This window comes from Drosophila guanche, unplaced genomic scaffold (assembly GCF_900245975.1).
Source record: "Drosophila guanche unplaced genomic scaffold, DGUA_6, whole genome shotgun sequence".
In the NCBI taxonomy this organism is placed as follows: domain Eukaryota; kingdom Metazoa; phylum Arthropoda; class Insecta; order Diptera; family Drosophilidae; genus Drosophila; species Drosophila guanche.
Window position 1 is genome coordinate 4,006,883 of NW_022995744.1, and position 17,840 is coordinate 4,024,722.

General features: G+C 52.2%; 2 protein-coding genes across 2 annotated transcripts; both read right to left on the minus strand.

Moving 5' to 3' along the window:
- Positions 1–1,642: 1,642 nt before the first annotated feature.
- Positions 1,643–15,344, minus strand: LOC117579670 (hemocytin). Its single transcript, XM_034265654.1, has 27 exons — positions 15,008–15,344; positions 14,640–14,735; positions 14,470–14,562; positions 14,370–14,411; positions 13,918–14,310; positions 13,739–13,866; positions 13,590–13,685; positions 13,325–13,522; positions 13,024–13,190; positions 12,800–12,957; positions 12,592–12,746; positions 11,934–12,536; positions 10,754–11,872; positions 9,800–10,693; positions 9,194–9,742; positions 7,794–9,125; positions 7,651–7,729; positions 7,341–7,590; positions 6,538–7,279; positions 5,976–6,470; positions 5,407–5,913; positions 4,864–5,347; positions 3,017–4,800; positions 2,742–2,957; positions 2,225–2,680; positions 1,913–2,169; positions 1,643–1,844 (listed from the first exon to the last, which is right to left on the minus strand). The coding sequence occupies exons 1-27, from the start codon at positions 15,112–15,114 to the stop codon at positions 1,716–1,718; spliced, it is 11,529 nt and encodes a 3,842-aa protein (XP_034121545.1). The 5' UTR covers positions 15,115–15,344; the 3' UTR covers positions 1,643–1,715.
- A 1,204-nt stretch (positions 15,345–16,548) lies between these two features.
- On the minus strand, positions 16,549–17,623 carry LOC117579677 (GPN-loop GTPase 2). The gene has a single exon (XM_034265665.1). The coding sequence runs from the start codon at positions 17,596–17,598 to the stop codon at positions 16,675–16,677; it is 924 nt and encodes a 307-aa protein (XP_034121556.1). The 5' UTR covers positions 17,599–17,623; the 3' UTR covers positions 16,549–16,674.
- Positions 17,624–17,840: the final 217 nt, after the last annotated feature.

Consider the following 17,840-nt stretch of genomic DNA (forward strand, 5'->3'; position numbering starts at 1 on the left):
CATGAGTTTATTAGTGATTCGTATTCTGAGTTTGCCAGCAATTTTGCATATAGTTCTGGCGTTTATTTAATGCAGCTCTTGGCTCGGATGGCATGGATAATCTCTCTTTTTGATCTGCCGATTGTTGGCCTGAGCAGAGACTCAGTGAGTGTGTCTATCAATAGATTACGTGTGGGGTTTTCCTGCTCAACTAAATGTGTTTGCCTGCTTAATCTATTTAAATTTTCATAAGTTTCACTCTGAAACCCTTGACGTGCAGTTAATCTTTTGTTTGCGTTTTCTAATGGCTAGACTTTTAAACTCAGCTTTGCTCATTAGTAGCTCATTTCTCTGACATGATGGCCTGCTCTGGCCTGTACCGCACATAAAACAAACTTTGCGGTTACTTTATGAAGCTGAAAAATTGCTTTGGTTTTCCCGTTTATTTGCAATTGCTTTCGCAATGTCTTTTCTGGTTATACCCGGTACTCGATGAGTAAATATGGTATATTGTATTTGTGTGAATAACGGTTGTTTGTAACCCATAAAGTATAGATATATATTCTTGATCAGCATCAATAGCCGAGTCGATATAGCCATGTCTGTCTGTCCGTCCGTCCGTCTTGTTTGTCCGCTAGTTCTCAGAGACTATGAGAGCTAGAGCCACCAAATTTTGGCTCCGGACTGCTGTATGGTCACACTGAAACCAGTGTAATTCAAATATTAGCCCCGCCTCTTCCGCCTCCGCAAAAGGGCGAAAACCGCCCGACAGATGAAGAAAAAATTTGAAATTTGACAAAACACCGCTAAGGTGCAGAAGTAGTACTGAGTGCCGGGTATAAAAGTTGTGACGCGTAAGAAGCGTCTCACACGTCCCCCTTCTCGTTTTTTTTCTATCTTTTGGGAGGGGAGTGAAAGAAGTAGTAGATCTGCTTGTCTCTATTAACATACGACTGACTGTAGCGTGCTTAGAAAGGGGAAATTAGGCATTCTCCCTGCCAGCAGGAGAACACTTAAATCAAGTCTTACTACTCTCTAATCAGATGGATTAAAGTGAAAAACCAAACACCACAGGATTCTACAATCAGACTTTCAGATCGACCCGGCTGATGATCATCCTGCTAATCATTTTGTTGTATATTTATCAACAATAACTATTAGTTTTTGAAATGCAAAAGCGAAGACAGGTCGAGCCAAGGAACAAGTGAAGTGCATAAGTACAGCAATACCACAAAACCACAAGCTTTTCATAAGCAGCCCGATAAAGGACCTGGTCGAATGAGCCGGGGTAGGACGGAGTATAGTGCAGTTTGCCACAGCAGTGTTAATGGCTGGGCACTCTGAAAGTGTTCCAGAGTTGCGTGTTAATTGCATGGTGCTGCAGGCGCTGCTAGGCAAATTGCTTTAGAAAAACACAGAGAAAAAAATATACTAAATATAAAAAAATTGTGTTATGGCTGAACAGTGCTATTACGATATTAGCTACCTAAATAAAAAGCGACAGAAAACCGCTACCCTTTGTGAGAATTTTACGGTGTTTTTTGGCTCAAAAATGAACTCGTTTCTGGTCGAGAATTGTTGGCCATATAAACATCTATGTATGTGTGTATATTGAAACGATTTCAAAATGGATTTAAACTCGATAAAGAGCGTCGAGGGAAGGTTTTGTTTGCAATTGTTTTGTATTTTAAATGCTCAAACATCTTAACTAACTTAATCTAATTCAGCTTGTTCATTTAGTTGTGCTGATGATTTCCGAGCAGCTGCAGCAGTGGATACTGCACGTCCGGCTGCATTCGAACATCGATCGGTGGGTCCGAGATCTCGGAGCAAGGCGAGCAGCCACAGTTGGCGGGCACCTCGTGCTGTAAGCGAAGGGGAATGTGAAAGTGATTTCCAGGCAGACGAATCAATGTATAGAGGATATACTCACCCTTTGGCTGTACGTGTGACCGTCTTGGCAGACCATTTTCACTGAGATCGGTTGGTAGGACTTGATGCTGCAACAGGTGCAGAACTTTTCGTGCATGTCAGTGATGCGGTTGTACTTGGATCCGGACGAGCAGGCGCCCTGGCAGTCGGTGAAGCCCTTAATGGGTTCGGCATTGACACAGATGCCATGTCCGGACTTGGGGAACTTGAGGATTTCCTTGGTCTGCGACTCGGCCAAAGACACAGGCAGGCAAGTAGCTAATAATTTTCTCAAATAAGTAAAAAACCGCACAAAATTGATGAATTTACTCACATTTATCCTCCACCATTGGTTCCAACTTGCAGCGCTTGCAGCAGCCCTCCTGGTACAGGAGATGGGACAGACAGCCGGTCACATCCGGACAGATCTCCTTCGAGGAAGTAACCATCAGCTGGTTATCCTTCTTCAGGCAACTGTAGAGCGTGCAGTTGTCCGCCGACTTCCACTGATCATTGACCCCGTACAACTTCTGCTCGAACACACAGGACGATTGAATGCACTTGCCACAGCACTTGCTTTTATCCACGCTCTGATAGCTAAAGCCAGGAGCACAGTCCGTCGAGCACAACTCCAGAGTGCTGAGCACCTGGGCATTGCCATCGGGACCATACGAACAGGTCTCGCGCTTGCACACATCCTTGGCATGAGTCCACTTCTCGCCCACTTGCTTGGTGAACTTTGAGGAGTCATCCAGCTCGTACTGGACAATGCACAGATTCTTCGGAGGCACTAAAAGTGAGAATAAATGTTGACTGAGCGTTTATTCTTGCCATTTCGTTTTTATACTCACCACAGGAGTGGGTGGAACAGCAGGCGTCGACTTCCTTTGTAGTCTTCACTTCGTAGAAACGCTCTGGACAGCTAATGGGCGCCTTGGGGCACAGCTCTGTCTGGCAGACGATCTTCTGTGTGGGACAGCAACCCTCCTCAATCTTGACTAGCTTCTCGCCAGGCAGCAGCTCCCTCGGCGGCTTCAGTACCTCGCACTCTTCCTTTGGTTTGCACTCTACAGAAGATTTATATGGGTTAGTGAATGTTCCCTGCGGGTCAAGCATCGTATCTTACCGCATATGTATTGTGGGCAGCCATTGACATCGTTCTTCTGCTTCTTAAACTGTCCCGGACCGCAGACGGGCATCATAGGTGCCAGGCATAGTTTGGCAGGATCCTTGGGTTCCGGAACACATCGATACCTGGGGCAGCATTCCTCTTTGGTGACAATTATCTGCGGCTTGTAGTCCTCGGCGCATATGTTCTCCTCCACCTGGCACTTCTTCTGCACGCACGACGTTTTGCCGTTCTCATCACACTGGCAGTCGGTGCACTTGTCCTTTGGCCACTTTTCTCCCGGCAAATGTAAACCATCGTCGCACTTTGAGCAGGCTATCTCCGGCACACACTTGCCGGCATCCATTACCTGACCGGGGGGACAGAAGCAGCCTTCGAAGCGCTCCGAGCTGATGCACATCTCATCGCTCTTCACCGTCTGGATGACGGTCTGACTCTTCAGACTCACTGCATCGTACTCGGACATGGCCTTGATCGTGTCGCAGGACTTGGCACAGCCGCAGGGCTCGTAGACCATATCGCTGGGACACTCATAGGGACACAGCCGCGGCCTTCGCCACGTGGTGCAGATGCCGTGCTGGTTGCACTCCTTGGCATAGGCAGCCAGAGCCACACAGACTCCTTGCTGAGTGTTGCCCGGCTTGCAGATATCCTGCTGGCACGCGGAGACGTACGCAATGGGGTCCACGACCAGCGGACACTTGCCGAACAGCTCGGCGTTGTAGAACTGCAGACAGGGATCCTTCTCCGGCGGCAGAGGGATGCACTGCTCCTTGGGCACATCCTCGCTGAGGCACTCTTGCGCGTCGGTGAGTCCCAGCTTGGGCTCGTCGGCCTGCCAGCTCTGGATAGCATCCACTCCCGGCTTTTTCCTGGCCGGATTGGGCTGCAAGTCATTGGCCGCGTTCCCGTTGCAGTCCCCGCAGAGGCCCTCCATCTTGCTGCCGTACTTGATGCTGGGCACGCCCAAAGAGAAGATCAAATCCTCGAACGAGGCAGTTAATTCCACATGGGACTCGGGCAGGGAAAGCACCAGTTCCTTGCCCACCACCTGGCGCAGGGATATCCAGCTGTCCTTATAAGGCATCCGCTTCACCTCGAAACCATCGACCAGCACCTGAAGGGATTTCGGCTTCTGTGGCACCCTCTGTACGTGGATCACATGATCCCCATTGAGAATGTGCAGCGACTTGGCGCAGCTGCCGCCTTCGACGGGACTGCTCTGGCCCAGCTTCTTGCAATCGTCCATGCTGACGTACACCTGGAATGTGTGAACGCCGGGCAGGACAACATCTCGAGACAGCAGATAGGTGCAGTTGCCGTTGAAGCTGAAGCTCTTACGATCGTAAGTCATGTAGTTCGAGGCTCCCATGGCATTGCACACACAGTCCTTGCACTCGGAGATGGGCACGCAGTTGGGTCCCTTGCGGACGCTGCCCTCCGGACAGTAGCAGCCCGGGAAGCAGGTGTCGGGTAGCACAGGGCAGTCATCGCCATGGATGTTGTCGCACGATGGCTCGCAGCGTCGCTTGTAGCAGTCCGTATGCACCAGAGGCGACGGGCAGCTGATCTCGCACTGAGCCACCGCCCTCCATGTGGAAAGCTGGACCAGCGGATTCACACTGAGGCACTTCTTCACGAAGCTCTCTAGAATGTTGCACTTGCAGGCGGCTGGATCTCCTCCGTTGGCCATCATGCAGTCGCAGGCGGCCTCGAGGCAATAGTTGTTCAAGAACTGCTTATAGTTCACGGCCTTGTGACAGCGCGCAAAGGTGGGATGGCTGTGGAAAGAGAAGGATCGATACAGTAATGATATGGAGCAGGATCAGCCATGGTACACTCACTGAATGATATTGCACAGCTGCAGGGCCTTTGCCTGCATCTGCCTAGAGCACTTTAGATCCCCGCACTGCTCCTTGGGCACTCGCTTGTCGTACCAGCTGTCGCCGAACTTCTCCGTATTGGCAATGATCTGTCCCTCAGGCGAACGCTTGTCATCCCGGGGATTGCCATTGTAATAGCCACACAGGCCGTCGACAGTGCGTATGAACTTGGAGGAGATGCCCACCTTGACGATGCCAATGTCATCGAGTTGAACCCAGAAGCCGTACTTCGTAGAAACCGCCAGCAGAGTCTTGCCCGGCTGGGAGACCACAAACGAGGCCTTGCAGATGGGCGAGTTGATGAGCTGCTGGACCGTGAACTCAAACCCATTGAACTTGAGCTTCAAGTGGGGCAGGAGGATCAGCTCATTGCCGGCCTGAATGTCCTGGATGGTGATCACCTTGTGGCAGATCTTTCGCGACTCGTCAGTGCACTGCTGATGAACTGTACAAACGTGTCAAAAAGTTAATTATTTTCATTTTTGATTAGTGATCAATCCCTACCCGATATGGACCAGCTTCCGTTGTGTATATCCCTGGCCAGAATGTGGCTGCATGGGCCATACTTGAAGAGGGTTCCATCGAAGCTGGTGAAGCTCTTGCCGCTGATCTCGCACACATCGTCTTTGTTGGGCCTGAGAACGCAGGTGTACTTCAGGCAGTCGCCCGCCTTTGATGTGCTCATGTCTAGCTCCACGTCGTACTTTTCCGGGCACTTGGGCTCCGTGCAGGTGACTGTCTCGTTCTTGTCCACCAGCTTGCTGGGTATGGGCACACAGGTGAACTCGTCGCAATGCTCCTCCAGCTGGAAGTCCAGCTCTTGGGTGGGCATCGACAGTATCTGCTCCTTGGAGGATACGAACTTTGTCTTGGTGATGGTCACGCCGTCATCCAAAATCGACACCTGCTTCGAGAAGGTAAACATCTTCGACATCTTGCGCGCCTTCTTCTCAATGATTTTGATCTTCATTTGCGGAGGACAAACGGGAGCAGGACAGGTGATGATCTCAGCTGAAATGCGAGAAATTCGCTTAATTTTCAGAAATTCCTACTGTCTTTGGGAATCCACTCACTCTCATTCTTCTCCCGCTTGATGTCGGGCTGAACGGTGAATGAATCGCTGCAACTGGAGTCCTCATCGTCCGTACAATCCTGGACACCATTGCACCAGAGCACCTCTGGGATACAGTCTCCACTGGAAGGACACAACCTCTGCTGCTTGGGACAGGGCTCGCACTTGCAGAAGCAATCGCTGGTGATCACCGGACGCAATTTGGCATCCTGACAGGGTTCACACTTTTTGGGCTTACAGTTCTTGTGGCCGCCGAGGACACAGACACACTCCTCGCAGGCGGAGTTCTCGAACTTGTTGCCAATCGGGTAGCTAACGTAGTTCTCTACACAGGGACACAGATTGTGCTGCACGCAACTGTTGCCATCCCAGAAGAGAGACGGCTGGCTGTGGCAAGGGCAGTCGCTGGCGCTGGACTGGGGACCTGCAATGCCGTCGCAAATGTTGCACTTTGTGGGTGCGCTATCCTCGACAGGCACTTGACGCTGGATCTCAGCTGGGAATACAAATTATAAGCATTAAAACTCAACACAAGTAAAGGCATACTTTGGGTTGCGGCTTACGGTAGGGTTTAAAGCATCCCAAGGGTTCGATACGCATGTTTATGTTCCTCTCCCACTTGGCTGGCACCACCTTCAGGAACTGCGTGAGTATGGGGGTCTTGAAGTGATGTCGGCGCTCCGTGTCACCGTCCACGTTGGCCTCAAAGATGCGCGGCTGGCCGCTCGGCGAGAGCACCGTGTTCCAGGTGGGCTTTTTCTTTGAGAAAAGCACTTTGTATCCGGTCACCCAGCCATCGGGGCCGCCCTTGGTCAAGAAACCAGAGATGTTTCGAGGCTCCAGGAAATCAAACTCCACGAATTCGTTCGGGGTATTGGACAGAGGGCGCCAGGACAGAGGCGTCGATAACTTCAGTAGATCCAACAATGCCGGCTTCTTGGCCGGCTTGGGCAGCCGCCAAATGCTGCTCGATTGCACCTGGTCTGCATACATTTTTCCTTCATCCACACCCATCTGGTCGATGCACTCCATTTCCTGCAAGTGCGCTGGATGCTCCGTGCTGGTTGGAGGAATGGAAACGGTGGGCTTAGGCTCCTCTTTATCACCGCATACCAGCAGCTCCACACGCATGGCAATGGAGCCATGCCATTTTAGGGGATAAATGCGCAACGAGCTCGCTTCAATGGGGATCTTGAAGAGGGTCTGCACAGGCGCTCGGGAATCCAGGGGGCCATTGAACATCTGCGGCTTTTCTGTCTCGTCCACCAGATAGTGATAGGCTATGCCGTCATGGCTGTGCAAGATCTGCAAGTAAAAAGGGTCAGAGAAACTGCTGAGAATTAGGAGTGGAGGAGGTTTCCCTCACCTTGAAGAGCGTCACATAGTTGTCAAAGTCGGGACTGCCCGCCATGACCACTCCATAGAAGGGCTCTGGACGGCCGAAATTCAGCTCTAGATACTGCATTTGGTCGTTGATGTTGGGTGACCAGCTGCCCCTTGGATGCTGCTTGGTGAGACGAGCCTTGGTCGGGCCGTATTCCGGGGCGAGCTGGGAGCTGGCATTGAAGATACTATCGGGCACCGAGTGAGGGCCGTTCTCGATCTTCGGGACGAGTCTAAAAGGAAAAGGACATTGAGAACAAATAAAGATTGAGCGATCTTAAGCGATCCGTTACCGATCTGAAGCGCAGTGCAGTGGTGGGGTAAGGGTGACGGGGTAAATGGGCACAAGTGGCTCAACCTCTGGCACTCCCTCTGAAAGTACAAGGATATCCACAGATTAACTCATGAATGGGCCTGGTGAGAGTTAAGCACTCACCTATAGGTTGCTCCGGGATGGGATCCGGCTTATTTGGCACACAGGTAAAGGCATTGTCTATGCACTGGCAGACTTCAAACTCCCCAAAGACGGGTTTGTGCGGCTGAACGTAGTGCTCGGCCTTGTCCATGCAGGGGCACTCGTCGGCATGAACACAGGTGTCCTCGTCTCGCCAGTACTTACCCAGCTGGTGGCAATCGGGCCGTTGTTGGTCCACACAGCCAGGCTTGCAGTGCTCACCGGGCTGGCAGAGGCCACGTTTCCGCAGGATGCTGCCGTAGTAATGGCAGGTGTGTTCGCACTGATTGGCACAGTCCGTCCACACCTTGCCCTCGGGACACTGCTTGATGGGCTCCAACTCGGGCTCCGGCTTGGGCTTCTTGCCACAGCTGGGCTTTAGCTCCTGGACAGTGGCGATGTGGTCGCAGATGAACATGGTGGGATTGAACATCATGTACTCGCCGCAGGTCTGCTCCACGTAGATCCAGCCTCCCTCCACACCCTTGGGCTGGCAGTGAAGGAACTTGTGGCAGTCCCCGGGGAAGTCCTTGTACTCCACCACGCCAGCATCGCAGGACAAACCTATCTGAGGCCGCTCTGTGGGCTTAGGGGCTGGCGGCAGTGGCTCCTGCTCGCACTGGCAGAAAGCGCGCAGCTCGTAGTCGTGGCACTTGCCAGTGCACCGCAGGCCCTCCTCCAGATTACAGACCACGTTCTCATCCATCTGCTCGGGCGCCTCGTGGGTATCCTTAACCCGACACTCGACCTTTGTCATGTACTCCTTCAGGCAGGTGCCGTAGACGTTCTCTAGGCGATCGTAGCGTGGCACCTTCTCCTCGTCGTTAAGCCGCACACTCTTGTCGGAGGCGTCCTTGTCCTTGTCGCACCATCTCGTCCAGCCCTTGACGCACTTGGTCTGATTCTGTGTGGCCAGTGGCATTGCCTCGGTGGTTCCCTCCACGAGTGGAGCGGAATGGGCGGGCGTGGTGGGTGTGGGCTGGTTGCACTTGACACCGCTGCAGATCTCCTTGCGCTTAGAGCAGCGACAGGTGGCACAGGAGTCCGTGTAGGTGACGTCGCCCTCGTAGTAGGTCTTTCCGTCCCGCACCATGCACACTGGCTTGCACTCGGCCTTGGGCACGCACTCGCGGTAGGTGTCGTTCAAGTAGATGAAACCATCGTCGCAGGGTTTGATGTGGCACCCCTCGAGGCAGTTCTCCCTGTTGCACATGCGCTCCGCGATACCCTGATCCAGGAAGTTGTCACATGTCTCCACGGCGCAGGCCGGAGTGCAGGACTTGTAGTCCGAGCAGTGGGGATCACATTGCATGGCTGAAAGAGTTGAAGCCGAGACCCGTTAACGTACTATCCGAAATGGTAAGGAGTCCTCAGCTACTCACGACAGAAGTGCTGCGATCGCCAGCGTATGTTGATGCCCTTCTGGGCACAGGCATCCGCATAGGCAGACATGGCCGTGCACAGACACTCGCAGTCGCCTCCCTGATCGCAGGCGCACGTATCGAAGATGCAGCGTTTCCAGTAGCGCTCCAGCGGCACCTCCGAGTGGCACTGCGCAAACAGCTCCGACTTTAGAGCTCCGCACTTGAGCTGGGCCCAGGTTTCGCGCTCCGGATGAGCCTTGCAGGCGTCGATGGGAGCCACCGGGGCTGAGCAATGCGGCTGAAGCTTCCAGGCATGTCCGAAGAGCATCGGGCTGGTCTCTAGACCCAGAGATGGTGTCTGCATGTCGTCCAGTCCATTGCCGTTGTAGTTGCCACACAATCCGCTGACCTTGTGGCGCCACTCGTTTCCCAGCTTCACGTAGACTCGAGTACCCTCGTCCCATTTGACCTGCAGCTTGAGGGGAATCACCTCCACTATCACGAATACTCCCGCCTTGTAGATGTGGAAGGCATTGTGTCCTTTGGAGTTGACGCTGTCTCGAAGCTCTAAATGGAAGGATAATGATTACTACTGTGGATGTTGGGCAATAACCCTTCACTCACTCTTAATGGGCGTCTTGTTGGGATCCGTGCTGTACGCGGAATCTGCACTGAGAACCAATGACTCCTGAGCATGGCCAGTGAGGGAAATCTCCAAGGATTTGGAGCAGGTCACACCCATTGTGCCACAGAGGACATTCTGTATGGTTATGCTGAAGCCATCGCCATTTTCGAAGGCGCCCTTAGCGAGGACGTAGTCGCAGGCTCCCTGGAAGTCAAAGTCGTGGCCATCGAAGGTGGTGAAGTGCGAGTCTCCCCACACACTGCAGGTGGACTCGCAGCCGTTCTCCGAGCACTTCCAGTTACCCGCTTGACACACGCACAGGTTGCAGTCCTCCTTGATCTTCTCCCCGTCGTCGTAGCTCTTTCCGGCGTGGTGGCACGAGCAGTTGGTGGGCAGCACACAGGACAGGCGAGAGGTGTCGTACACATACCCCTTCATGCAGACACAGCCGGGCAGGCACTCTGACGAATCCGCCACGTACTGGTCCATATTCTTGCACGTCTTGGGCTCCTTGGGGGCGCACTTTGTGAACTCGGCAAACGGTTGCTTGGAACACTTGGATCGCAGCTCGGACGAGGGCGGATACTTGTCCTTGTCGCCCGGCTCGGCATCCTGGCAATCCCAGACACCGTCCTGGCATGTGCACAGATCGAGAAACTTCTCCCCGGGGCGCACCTCTTTGTAGCCCGGCCGGAAGGACATGCCATCGAAGCTGCAGTGGCACTTCTGCTTGGGCACACACTCGCCCTGGTCGTTAATGTACTCACCGTGCGGACAGCGGCAGCCCTCGACGCACTCCCGATTGCAGCTGCCCTTGCTGGGCAGATCATCACACGTGAGGGCACATCCATCGCCGCACTCGTCGAAGATCTGACCCATCGGACACTTCACAGCTGCGGGTATGGATGGGTTAGACTCTGGAGTGGCTGTTGTTTCTGTTGTTCTGCACTTACCACACTCCTTGACCGTCATGCGCCAGCCCGTCTTGACACCCTGACGCATGCACTCCGTGCCATAGGCGGACAGGATGGGGCAGAAGCACTTGGACAGCTCGTCCTTGCAGGCGCACGTGTCGTACAGGCAGTCCTCGTAGAACTGCTCCGGCTCCACCATGAAGTGGCAGTCCTGGAAGATGTCCTGGAGTATCCAGTCACAGTGCTTCTCCGCCTGCGTCTTACGCTCCGGATTAAGCGTGCACGGATGCGGGCCCTGATGAGTCTCCGCCTTGAATTGGCACGTGTCCTTGGTGCGCCACTTGTCTGCAAAAGGCTCCACGGCCGTCTCCACATCGCCCTCGGGCGTCAGGAAATCGTCCTGCGTATTGGAGTTGAAGGTGCCGCACAGGCCCTGTGTCTGGCCCCGCCAGCTGGGCGGGGCGTCGATATATACACGTGACACGCCGTCCCACCAAACGCGAATGCCGTCGGCGAACTCCACGGTGAGGAAAGTGGAGCTGGCCCGGCGGATCAGCACTTCTCCCAATCCTAGCATCTTGGGCAGCTTGGCAATGGGCTTGTCATTGATGATGGTGGTCAGGCCCTGGTCCAGTTTTATGATCGAGGGCGTGCCATCCCGAAGGACGAAGCGAATGGTCACCGACTTGGTGCAGGACGGATCATCGGGTGCAACAAAGTTCATGGCCTCCGAGACGGCGCCCGAACAGGGCACGTTCTCCGCCTCCACCGACATGTTCTGCGTCTTCAGCAGATGGTACGAGCACTTGCCCATGAAGTCGTATCGCTTCCCGTCAAAGGTCTGGTAATGCGGATCACCGATGGCCCCGCACCGTGCACCGCACTTGTCGTCCGTGCACCGCCACTGGCCGTTCTTGCAGGTGCAGGTGTTGCAGTTCTTCTTCACCGTCGACTCCGGCTTGAACTCCTTGCCGCGCAGCGTGCAGGGACACAGCTCGCGGGTGATGCACGCGTCCTTGTACTGCACCGTGCCCTCGGGACAGAAGCAGCCCTCGTTGCACGTGTCTCTGGTGGGCGACAGGGCCACGTCCGAGTCGCAGGTGGGCTCCACATTGGGGCCACAGGCTTGATAGACCCGCCCAAAGCCGCAGCTAATGGCTGAAATTGTACGGGGAGTTGTAAGGAACTCCTCGAAATCGCAGCTATCCTTCAGACTTACGACAAATCTCCAGATTGCGCCAGCCATGCTCCAGCTTGATGCCCTTGAAGCCGCACTCCTTGGCCAGCATGGCAATGGCGTCGCAATTGCAGCTCTCCGGGTGCTCCCGGTTGGCGCAGTTGCAGTAGTCGGCCATGCAGGTGCGTATCAGAGCCTCGTAGTTGAAGGGTTTGATGCAGTCGCCCAGCTTTTCGTTGGCCAGGAGACGCTCGCAGACAGACACTGCCTTCTGCAGCTTGCTCTGCTCGCAGGACTCCATGCCAAAGTCCAGCTCGGCGCCGTTCTCCACGAGGCACATCTCACTGTGGTCCTGGACGCGCCAGGCATCGGCGAACGCTTTGACAGTCTCCAGTTTCTTGCCAGTGCGAGAGACAAAGTCGGTGTTGGGATCGCCGTCGAGGGAGCCGCACAGGCCACCCACTTTGCCCCACATCTGAGGTCCGGCCTGCACGGAGACATACTGATGGTGGTCCCAGTCGAGCTTGAGGCCCACCGACTCCAGATCGATCTGCACATGCTGTGCCACGGGCATCACCTTCATGCCCATCACTTGGACAGACATGGGCAGCTTCTTGATGGGCGTGGACAGCTGAATGGTTCCATCTGAGGGAGTTTTCTATGTGAGGAATATTTCACACGTCAATTACAGAATCCTTACTCAAATTCTCAAAGGTGTAGAGCACCGACTGCCAGAGGACCTTCAAGGTGTGAGCGCAACCATAGCCGGAACCATAGGGACAGGCCTTCAGAATTATGTCAAAGGTTCCCGACACTTTGTCCGTGATCAGCGTGTGCGAGCAAGAAAGAGGTGCTCTGCGGGAGAGCAGTTATCCGACTGAATCATAGCTTATCTAAAATGAACTCACTTGAACACCAATCCATCAAATGTTTTCATGTTAATGCCTCCCCAAGTGGTGCACAGAGCGGGTCTCGGGGTCTTGTCTATAACCACATCCAACTCGTTGCTCTGGTACAAGGAATACCTTCCAGGGGTCACGACAGTCTCCTCCGATGACCACCATTCCTGTGCATATATCAGAATATTAACGAGTGTCAACGCAGTGCCCCCCCTGGAGCACAATTAACATACGCTTCGTCGCTCCATATCCCTGTACTTGGCCAGGAGGGCCAGTAGCTTCTCCCGCTCGGTGCGTATCTCATACGCCATCTCGCCGCTAAAGCCTCCATGATACACGCGTCCTGCCTGCTGCGTCACCTTCTGTGTGGATGTGCTGGAGCGGATGGTATAGCCAGGAGCTGCGGCATTATGTATTGGATTGTGGATTATTTACTTGAAACATTCGTTTAAATTTGCTTTACAACCTAACCTTCACCTCTAGTAACAACAAAACAAGATTTTCTCGGGTAAAATTCAATTTAGGGACACTCACGAAATATACACCTTGGAAGCGGTGCGGGAAGATACTGTCCCCGCTGATAGTTACACTTGTACTCAATGTCCAAGCGTCCTTGGACTTTTAGTCCGGGCACCTGGGGACAGTTGAAGGTGCACCGAGCCTCCTCCATCTCATAGGCGCACTTGTAGTTGCCATTGAAGTTGGTGTTGGTCACATTGCAGGTGGCGATGTCTGCGCGGAAGCGAAGCATTCAGAGATTGTAAGAGCTGGTGGGAATGGTAGTTCTTTGACCACTTACTGTACTGACAGTGGGCACCGCGGAACATCTTGGAGCACTGGCAAACATTGAAGCTGATGCACTGGCCGCCATTCTCGCAGGCAGGTGCACAAGTGGCTAAATGGAGCAGAATGAGAGAGAGAACCATTCGGAATATGGGGTCTACTTACGGCCACAGTCGGGGGGCTTGGACAATCCGGTCTTGGTGTGTACCCACTGGCCATCGCGGCATTCAATGTTGGTTATTCCACTGCCGTCGGGGAACTGGAATCCTCGCATACATTCCGCATGGCAAACACTGAAAAGAAGATGAGCATGTCGAACACACCGCTTCTCTTTCAAAACTCACTTGTTTTTGCAAGAGACCTTCGAGTTCTTCGGAGCCTTGGGAAACGAGGCGCACACGGACTTCTTCTGCTGACACGCGACTCCGAAATAGTTCTCGGGACACTGACAGACGCCCGCTGAAATGCAGATGCCATTGTTCTGACAGGCTGGCTGGCACAGGGCCTGGCAGGGTGGCACTGCGGAGAAAATGGAGTTGCCTATGATCCAGCCATCGTTGCTGCAGAACATCTCCAGCAGGTGGATGTCCTGGCCGAAGCTGTATCCAGCCGGACAAGAGACCTTGCAGCGACCATTGTGGCACTCGGACTGCACGTTCGGCGGCAGCTCAAGGACTGAACACTTCCCGTAGGCAGCCAGAGACTGTCCGCCGTGTCCGTAAAAGTTCCCTTGATTGCTGTGCATGAAATTCTTAGATGAAAACTTATCAGGATTATCGATTATGCCTGTACCTACCCCTTGCCAAAGACCCCGAATAATTTGTTCACCAATGCACCTCTGAAGCAAGAGTGCATATTAGAGGATAATAAATGGACCAAATGATGCTTCCGCTTACCCATAACCTCCGGCATTGGCCGATGTCTTGATGCCAGCACCGTATCCTGCTCCTACACCTCCTCCACCAGAGCCAGCGTAACTGTACCGGGTGCTATAATTTGATATATAATTAGATCTGAACTTGGGCACGTATCCTCCTTATCTTGCTTCCTTCCGACTTATCATTACCTCACAGCGGGTGCATTCCGCAGCGAGAAGCTTATGTGGCGCTCGTCGCGGCCGACTTCGTTATCGACGGCATCCGGTACGGCCTGGACGAGGGGGCTAAATATGCGAATATTCCAGATAAACAATTTAAACTAAGCGAAATTTAAGTGCGACACACAAAAATATTTTTGGCATTGGCATAAAATAAAGCAAGGCAAATTTACGTTCTTCAAAAGGTTTTAAGGGTCAAGCACTCAAGGACATTGTCCAACAAGGACAACATTGTCTCCAAAGGATTCAGAGTTACAAAGTTGTCCATAATTTTTCACTTTGGTTCAAAATTTTTGTTGGATATTGTGGATCCTCCACCAAACGGATAATTCACTCACTTTATATCCTCGTCATCCTCATCGTTCATCACAAGATCTCCTTCCTCGGCCCACACATGGCTGATCAGGAGCAGCCACAAGGATACATAAATCACTTTCCCTGTCATTCTGGCAGGACTTTTGAGTTCGCAGATTCTGAACTGCAAGCGACACTGGTAATCCTTTATCCTGTTTAGTATCAACACTGGTAATCCATTATATCCAGGACACTGAGACTATGTCCTCCAAGTCCTTGGCACTGTGACTTCTCACTTGAACACTTATTCACTCAACACTTGTACACTTTTGTAGATATCCACGAGACTTTAAGACACTTCCAGGCAACTGCGCGATCGCGACTGATGATGCCAGTGGCTGTGGAACGCCTTTTATAGGCCCCTAGGCCCACGCCAATCTCCATTTTGTTGCTGGAGGGTGGGCTTATCAAAGAGCTTGGGATTTCTGGGGTCAAGCCCACCACTTTATCCGGAATGAGCAAAAAATTCACTTTTCTTGAGCTTATCGGCTGGGGGTACTGCTTTAAATAGCTTCGCGAATGTATCCAAACTATGCCAAGTTGAAGTAGAGGCAGAGGCTGAGGCTGAGGCCAATGCCTGGCTGATAATGCCACTTCCCGTTTTGCCTATGTCATAACTACATATCCAGTCCACAGACTCGAGTCGGTTTTGCCAAGTCGAGGGAGCCACAATCTCTGGTTACGTCGCCATTCCATTTATCAATAATGCAAAACATATGAATGGAAAATACGTACCACAATTACGCAAAAACTGCCATTGAACTTGAATACTGCCACGAGAAGAGATTAACCCACAACCCAGGCTTTGCCGGCATTTCATTGTATCTCATTTCATTTATATCTGAACAGCTCTCTATTTGGAAGTTATTTTTATTGGATGTCAGATGCCCCTTAGCTTATAACAAATTAAGGAGCTTCACAAGAAATATGAGCCCACCTCGATGCCAAATAACAGCTAACATCAAATTTCTTCAGAACATTTTCTTGGTTATGGTTGCCATTATGGATGGGATGTCAGAGTAAGTTGGACTGGAGCTGCGTAGTATTAAGTTCAAATACAATTGGGGTCCCAGTATCAGGCTAGCTATGTCAAGCACCACAGCCAGTAACTTTTCATTCAAGCTCTAGTAATACTGTGACTGCGAAAGATCTAGAAAAATGCTACAGCATTTACTGCGTCATTATGGCCAATCAGCGTGTATATTGTGTATTTGTATCGCGTTTCTGTAAAATTATACATTTAATTGAGCAACGCCTTTTGATACATATTCGATTCGAATTTGATTTTACAATTTTCAAATTAAATATTTATCGTTTGTTTCTATCGAAAAACTGTCATCACAACAACAACAAATGAGACCGACCAATCACAGCAAAGAACGATTTGGATCTACGCGGCGCTAGGTGGCGTGGAACAATTATTTTATTCGCCACAAAAATACGGCAGGCGACGCGCCACCCTTGCAAGCGACGCTAGGTGGCGTGCTTAAATGTGAATAATTAGAATTAGATGATCGTTTATTTGTTAGTGCTGTCAGTTGATTTCAGACAAGGATTATCACAGCCCATTGGATTATGGTGGATTATGTATTCTATTGCTGTATAGATTAAGTGGCAACAATTTGTAGGTAAATTTGCCGAGGTGCAAATGCTACTCCACGTATGGTTGAACATCGTGCTGCTGGCGCACAGCCTCAGTCTCGGCTCCCACGGCGCAGGCCAGCAGGGAGTTGACTGTCTGCTCCTCTCCTGCCTTGTAAACATAGCCGTTGGCCTTGTCGATGTGATTGCGTAGTCGCAGCATGCTGTCCGTGCTGAAGGAGTCCAGCAGCTGGAAGGATACCAGGGCATAGTCCTCCACCATGGAGCAGATGGCCTCGTTGAGCTTCTGGTACTTCCGCATGGTGGGGTCGTCGTCCAATTTCTCCAGCAGATACTTCAGATCCAGCACGTCCGTGTAGTAGTCCACGTTGAAGTGCAGCTTCGACTCGTGCTTCCGTAGCAGATCTGCCTTGGAAAGGACATTCACATGCGGCAGGCTCATCCTCATCATGGTGTTGAGCGCCATCAGAAGCGTGGCAATGAACTTGGCCGGCTCCGAACAGTAGTGCGAGTCGATGAGATTCACTGTGACCAGACTGTACCGCTCCCGCTCCAGGCGCTCGAACACCAGCGCCATGGCATTGTGGTGCGTGTACAGCTCGATTTGTCCGGGGCAGTCGAACAGGAAGTAGTTGTGGGTGGCGCTCAACTTGCGCAGAGCTGGCAGCAGCCAATCCTCCATGTGCTGCTCCAGGTACTCGGCGCAGTGCATCAGGGCTCCGTTGGGCCCCAGCTGCAGGTGCTCCATGCAATCCTCTACGGTTATCAGCTCCATAACATTGATGACCGGCTCGTAGGACATGTTGTCATTTGCGGGATCCAAATTGACGACGCCCACCTGCCTGCCCAGCTCTCGGTAGAACTTGTAGGCCTCGTTGCAGTAGGTTGTCTTGCCAGAGCCCGGCGGGCCTATTATCAGCTGCCCATAGCGAGGATTCTCCACTTTCGCCTGCGTTTGGAAACGTTGCAACATTTTTGTTGTCAAAACATGTAAATACTAGTCATTGACGAGAACGCTTAACCCATTGTCGGCCACGTGTGTATTTCATTTGACGCATTGTAAAACATTCTGGTGAAATATGTTTTATGTTTTGTTTTAAAACAATGATCTACAAGAAGAATTTGAAAAGAGAATTATTTGCTGCGGATCGACTCAAGAGGTTTAAAGACTGTTCTTTCATCGGTATATTTGCGGTATTTCTTGAAGATGAGACG